The 6,966-nt window shown below is 39.8% G+C and overlaps 1 protein-coding gene across 1 annotated transcript; it reads left to right on the top strand.

The window, feature by feature from the left end:
• The first annotated feature begins 106 nt into the window (after window positions 1-106).
• Window positions 107-6,915, top strand: LOC144245853 (lysine--tRNA ligase). Its single transcript, XM_077790696.1, has 11 exons — window positions 107-300; window positions 549-735; window positions 989-1,114; window positions 1,861-1,980; window positions 2,187-2,349; window positions 2,449-2,622; window positions 3,375-3,460; window positions 4,111-4,196; window positions 4,506-4,632; window positions 6,292-6,435; window positions 6,727-6,915. The coding sequence occupies exons 1-11, from the start codon at window positions 287-289 to the stop codon at window positions 6,802-6,804; spliced, it is 1,305 nt and encodes a 434-aa protein (XP_077646822.1). The 5' UTR covers window positions 107-286; the 3' UTR covers window positions 6,805-6,915.
• Window positions 6,916-6,966: the final 51 nt, after the last annotated feature.

Here is a 6,966-nt window from a genome sequence, read left to right on the forward strand (position 1 = left end):
GTAACATGGGTTCTAGCACCCAAAGGTTTTATGGTCTTATTTGCACTAGTTTTCATTTTGAGACTTAACTGCTTCTCTTTCACAGTTAGTGAATAGTTCAGAGCTGATGATTCGAAGTGATAGTAATGTGGCTTTTGACCCTGTATCCTTTCTGGTAGGGACTCTTGTCCTGATGTCCTGATGTCTAGCATATTTTTGATACTTAGGTCGAATCCATGCAAAGCGTGCTGCTGGAGGGAAACTGATTTTCTATGATCTTCGTGGTGAAGGAGTCAAGCTGCAGGTCATGGCAAATTCCAGGTAAGCAGAGGTATTCCCAGTAGCATTCTAAACTGCACTGTATTCTAGGGTCTAGACATCTGTGTTGGAGTATTCTATTTCATTTGTGGTTTGGCTTAGGCAGCCAAGTAATGCTTTGCTTCAGATGTTGTGCTTCCTGTTAAAATAACTTTTATATCTTTTTTTTTTTTAATGGATTTTGTCTTGTGAGACACTTGGGGAGTGTTGAATTTTAAACAAACATGCTTACATTTGTTTTGTAATTACAGCCTCTACAAATCTGAGGAAGAATATTTCCGTGTTAACAGCAAACTGCGTCGTGGGGACATTATTGGTGTAGAGGGGAATCCTGGGAAAACAAGGAAAGGGGAATTGAGTATTATTCCTTATGAAATCACTCTCTTGTCTCCATGCCTGCACATGCTGCCTCATCTTCATTTTGGCCTCAAAGATAAGGTATTTATCATACCTGTCAGTCTTGGAAGCAATTTGACAGATTATAAAATGGTTTGGGTGGGAAGGGGCCTTTGGGATCATTTAGTTCAACATCTCTGCCATGGGCAAGAGTGCCACAGACAAGTCTGAATGGATGATATTTGTTACCTGCTGATATTATCTGTCAACAAAGGAATATTCGTTTTGTTTTGGTATTTTTTCCTTTGGCATGACATTTTATCTAGCTTGTTCTAAAGATATGTGTTCTTTTCAGGAAACCAGGTATCGTCAGAGATACTTAGATTTAATTCTTAATGATTATGTGAGGCAGAAATTTATAACCCGTGCAAAGATCATCACTTACCTTCGTAGCTTTCTAGATGAGTTGGGCTTTCTTGAGGTAAGGCATCAGTGTTTGCTTCTCTCTGCATACGGAATGTGTTTACTGTCTTTTAGCTTCAAGTATGTTTTATATACAGGCTCATATACTAAGTACTTACAGAACTGACAACAATTGCCTCAGTATGGTGTATTTTATCAGCTTAATGTAATGGGAGCAATTCCTTTCCTCTCTTTGTAAAGTTAAGATTATTCATCAGTTGGTGAGGTTATGCCTTGGGAACCTTTTATGAAGGTAATACTCCAAACTACTGCTGTCCTTTCCATATTTCAGTAAATTAAGTGAAAACAACATCTTTGAAGTGTTGTTTTGCCTCTGGAGACAAAAGCCAGTTCTATGTCCTATAAGCAGAATTGGATTGTGTTGACCCAGGTGCAGGAAACTGCACTTGGCCTTGTTGAGTTCAATTTTCTGTAGTATAGAGAGAGGATTTTGTGATAATGCCACAGCACTGTTACTGGCTTTGATAACATGAAACCAGCAGATTCACATTTGTAGTAAATATGAATGACTCTGCAGAGCAACAGATGAATTAAGTAATTTGTTATTATTGACTGCATGAAAAAAGTGCAGTTTTGTTCAGGGCACGTTAGTTAGAATTATTTTCATATACTGAAGTGCTGAACTATAAATGAAATACAGATTTTTCATCAAAACTAGCTGGTTTAGGGTTTTTTGTTTGATCTCTGCATTTCTGGTTTGGAAATAGATTTCATGAAAACAGGGGAATTTTTTTGTTGTTACAGGTTGAAACTCCTTTGATGAATGTAATTCCAGGTGGAGCTGTGGCAAAGCCATTTATCACATACCACAATGAACTGGATATGAATTTATATATGAGAATTGCTCCAGAACTTTACCATAAGGTAAAATGCAAACTTCTCATGGCTAAGCCTATATTCTTCAAACTGTAATAAAAAAACCCAAATGTAGCTAAAATGAAGATTATTTTTGAAAAAAGGTGGACTTGTCTCATGAATCAGTTTTGTAAGTTTGTGTTGCAGTTGCATATACCTGGGCTATCTTAGGTTCTTTTGAGAAAGTGTATTTACTAGAATTTCATTTTGTTTAGATGTTGGTGGTTGGTGGTCTGGACAGAGTATATGAAATTGGGCGTCAGTTCCGGAATGAAGGAATTGATTTGACTCACAACCCTGAGTTCACAACTTGTGAATTTTATATGGCTTATGCGGACTACCATGACTTAATGGAAATTACAGAGAAGTTGCTTTCAGGTGAAGTATGCAATATTATTTTAAAATGAATAAGAATCTCTGGAAGAATTGGTTATTATGTAGCATACTCTTTTTCTAAACCTCATGTTCCTTTGGTAGGGATGGTGAAACATATTACAGGAAGTTACAAGATCACTTACCATCCAGATGGTCAAGATGGACAGGCCTATGAGATAGATTTTACTCCTCCCTTCCGGCGAATTAGCATGGTGTATGATCTGGAAAAGGTCCTGGGAGTGAAGTTTCCATCAACTGAGTGTTTTGAAACTGAAGGTTAGATGCTGAGTATGAATGTGCTGTAATTCTTCCTTAACAGAAAGTGGCCAAAAGGTTGCAAGTTCTCAGGCTGCAGTCTGTCAGCTGCTTTCTTTGTAGTAGTACTAACACATGGGATTCTTTTTCCTCTGGTTTTGTTGGTTTACACGAGTCCAGAAAGAAGCCTTCATTCCTTGCCATCTTTGGCAGGATCTGACTCTTTTGGCTCTTTCTTTGTTGAGTATATGTGAAAGGATATACTCAAGAGGCTTGATACATGGCATTCTTGATCTGTTGAAGAGATCCAGGTTTTTGCTTCCTATTTCTTCTCTCATGTGCAGTTGAGTTTCCATGCCTGTAGTTGTAGCTTGGGTGTATGATTATCTAGGGGTTTCTTAAAAATGTAATTATGTGCTATTTTATTCCTGGAATTGAGATATGTAAGGAGACAAGTTAATATAATTTATAGTGATTGTTTTTCCCCCCAATTTCTTCCTCTCTCCCCTGCCAGCCCCTAAATAATAATGTCCAGCAGTTATGTGGACATAACAGTTTAACTGTTGTCAAATTTCTGAAGTATAAAATAACAACTATTTTACTGTAAACAATTAAAACCAAACACCATTTCTGTAGATTGACATTTAAGCTCATGTTTTCCATGATGTCTACCATTGAGATCTTACAAGTCACTCTGAGAAACTTTGAAGAATCTAGTAAGAACAAAAAATGGTTGTTGGCATGGCTGTTAGAATTTTTGTCTGCAATTTCAGGAACTCGCAGGTTCTTTGATAACCTTTGTGTGGAGAGAAATGTTGAATGTCCACCTCCCAGGACAACAGCTAGGCTTCTTGACAAAGTAAGTAAAGGTGCTGGTTTTGTAATCCTAATGTCTTTGAGGATCTCTCTGTCAACAGAAGTCTCTTAGAAGATAAGGTTTAGCTGGACCAGGAAAATCATGCTGCAATGCACTTCAGCTGTTGTCATATTAGAGTGAGAACTTGCTGTGTCAAAATCTTCTTTCATGTTGTCTACACCAAAATGTAGTTTACTTATGTCTGCTTAACTTAGGGGATCTTAGTTGGATAACTAGTTGCTTGTGGTTAAAATGGATTTGCTTTGTTATAGTTCAGTTCTGTCTGTGAGATGTGTGTATCTGTATGTAGCTGACCAAAAGGGTAGGAGTACAATATCATTCTATCAGCTGTATTTCTTTGCAACCAAATATTGTCTGATAGCTGTTCTTTTGGTGCTTTTCCTATTGGCCCTTACTGTAACGTGCAAATTGAATTATTATACAGTTTTTGCTGTGTCATTTTTCCTTACCTGACTACGACACACTCTCTGTTGATAAAGACATTACCATAACCAGAAATACTTTGGAAACTCTTCAGATATTTGGTACCTTCTTCAGTAGCAAAAGAGAGGAAATTAGGGTGCTTGGTGAAGGTGGTGCTAGGAATGTGCATAATTGTACACTGCATAATTGTTTCACTTTTGTTTCCCCAGTTAGTTGGTGAATTCCTGGAAGTCACCTGTATCAACCCTACATTCATCTGTGATCATCCACAGGTCATGAGTCCACTTGCCAAATGGTAAGAGTATGATACCTGGTCACTGTGTAACTCAAAACTACTTAATTAAAAAAAAAAAATAAATTGCATATGTGAAAACAGATTCTGATGGTGTGTAGTAGTTTGGGAATTCTAACGCAAATCAAGATAGACAGACGTTGGTTCCTGAGCTGTGAAACCCATCATCCGGGGAAGAGGTGTGTCAATGCTTAGTACTTTGAAATTTTGACAGCTGTTAGTGCTAAGTGTGAACAGTGCCTCTAAGTAATGTATATGCTGTTTGCTTTGATGATTATTTTAAGGTATGTCTGTTTCGTCTACTTTACATAGGCATCGCTCTCTTCCGGGACTAACAGAACGCTTTGAACTCTTTGTAATGAAGAAGGAAGTGTGCAATGCATACACAGAACTTAATGATCCTTTCCGACAGCGTCAGCTTTTTGAGGATCAGGCCAAGGTATGGTGTGTTGCTGTTAGTGAACGTACTAGAGGCATGTAAGCAAAGAGTATTTCCTATGTCTGTCCCAAATCTGTCATTAGTACCTACTGCAGAAAAGGGTTGTTTTGAGCGAATGTTTCACACTCAAGTGAAAGCCTGTCATTAAAATGCAATTCCTTTTGTAGGAACCTTGCTCTTTAAGGTAAACAAGGTGAAGTACTGTTGTTGATTAGGTTTTTGTAGTGCAACTTTGTTTTGGAGTATCTTCGCTTTGATTCCACCCAAAGTACTAATCTGGAAAAACACGAATGTGCAGGAAGTTCTTTGTGTCTTTCCCAGGATGAAAGGTTGTTTTTTTTCCCCCTAGCTAAGTATTGATATAGTCATACAACATCATACTTCTATGTTCTTAAATAATTTTTCATGTCCAGTAAGATTTTGAATGCTGTCTAAGAAATACCTTAATTTCCTGAGCAGAGTACTAATAGGTTGACTCAGAGGATAGAGGTGTACATTGGGACTATTAGGCTTGCAGATTTATAATTGTAGATTTCTCTATGTAAGCCTCCAAAAGGAGTGACCAAAACTCATTTTGTTGTTAATTTGGTATACACATCCATGAATGCATGCTTGGCCGCACATGACTGACGTCAAGATGTGGTCTGCAGAAACAGAGTTTGTGATCTTCATGTTCTTTCTAATGGCTTCACAGTGCCTGTGAGGTTTAAACAATTGTCAAAGCCAGGAAAATAGATTTACATTAACTAACTAACGTGATAGTAAATTTCAAAATGTTCAGCCAGAATGAGTAATATTAGAGATACTTTTAATTTTTGGTCTGTTGTATATATGCTTGTTGCAGTTCCCACATGCTTAGAGCCAGACTTCGCAGACATATGATTATATGTATTAAATGAAAATTAGCTTCAAAATTTAATGTTAAGGTGGAGACTGAGATGAAGGATGACAGCTTGCATTTCAGGATTTCAAGGAGAAAAAATTGCCTTAGAAGTCTTTGCAACGTCTTCCTTGAATCTGTGAGCAAAAATGTTTGCTGTTGTTTTGACACTTATTTTTGGCTTTATTTTCTAAATTTGAAATGGTGGCTAATCTGTGTTTTTATTATTGCAATTTTTGTCAATTGGAGGCTGTCAGGGTCAGATACATTAGTTACCATCTCAGTGTAGAGTGTTTTAGTCTTTCTACTTGAGAGGAAAAAAGTTAGGCCCTATTTGTGGAGCAGCTACTGATGATTCCACCCATTACACTTCTTTGTTGTTTCTGCAAACATTGAAAGGGTAGTTGCTACCGATAAAGAACCTCCTAAACCTTTGAAAGCAATTCATTCTGCTGTCATCTGCTGCCATATGGCTCTGAAAGATGGCTTTTACTGAAGTAATGAGCCTGGGCCTTTGCTAAGGTGGGAAACTTACAGGTCAGAAAGGAATTGAGTCTAGAGCTATTTTGGGAGCACCTGTACAAAGGACCTCCAGAGTTCTCTGTGCTGAGATTTCTTCATCTGTTGTTCATTTGCACAGACAGCTCTATCGGACTTTAGTTTCATCGGTTACATGGCTACTACAAATAGCAGTATTCCTTCTCTTTGGTAGAGGTTGGCAGGAGTGGTAGTGTCTAGCTCTCTACAACTCACATTTTACCATGAATTTCATCATTTAGGCAAAAGCTGCAGGTGATGATGAAGCCATGTTTATTGATGAAAACTTCTGCACTGCCCTGGAGTACGGTCTTCCTCCTACAGCTGGCTGGGGCATGGGAATTGATCGCTTGACCATGTTCCTTACAGATTCCAATAACATCAAGGTAAGCATAAGCAGTGGTAGTGCCTTCCTACTGCTGGCTTTGTCAGGGAACAGGGACTGGGTTTCGTGAAAGCTGGCCATCTCTTTGACGGAACCAGTGCCTGACAGTGGAGCTGTGTGAGGTTTTTCAAGCCGTGGGATCCCGCCTGGGAAAAGCCCCTCGGTGCACTTGCTCAGCTCTTTGCTGCCCGCGGTTGAGCAGCGGAACCCGCGCTGGGGCGGCTCTCGCGAGACTTGCGCACGGGATGTGGTGTTGCCGGTCGGCGCGGCCGCTGACTCTCGCTGTTCGCAGGAGGTGCTGCTTTTCCCCGCCATGAAACCGGAGGACAGCAGGAAGGAGGCGCAGCCCGCCGAGGGCACCTCTGTGTGAGTCTCCAGAGCGCCGCGGGCACCTCCGCGTGAAGCCCGAGCGCGGCGAGGACACCTCTGCTTGAGCTTCGGAGTGGCGCGTACCTTCAATAAAGGCAGCTTTCTCCCCGCCCGTCTCTGAGTCTTTTTTGCGCTTGCGCAGGAGCCGCTGGGAGCGGCGGCT

Source organism: Lonchura striata, unplaced genomic scaffold (assembly GCF_046129695.1).
Source record: "Lonchura striata isolate bLonStr1 unplaced genomic scaffold, bLonStr1.mat Scaffold_232, whole genome shotgun sequence".
NCBI classification, from domain to species: Eukaryota; Metazoa; Chordata; class Aves; order Passeriformes; family Estrildidae; genus Lonchura; species Lonchura striata.

Bases quoted from the DNA above. Each gene is read 5' to 3' on its own strand.
- LOC144245853 (XM_077790696.1), top strand. The intron at 1,981-2,186 runs GTAAAATGCAAA...CATTTTGTTTAG, and splicing joins CTCCAGAACTTTACCATAAG to ATGTTGGTGGTTGGTGGTCT. The intron at 6,436-6,726 runs GTAAGCATAAGC...CGCTGTTCGCAG, and splicing joins CAGATTCCAATAACATCAAG to GAGGTGCTGCTTTTCCCCGC.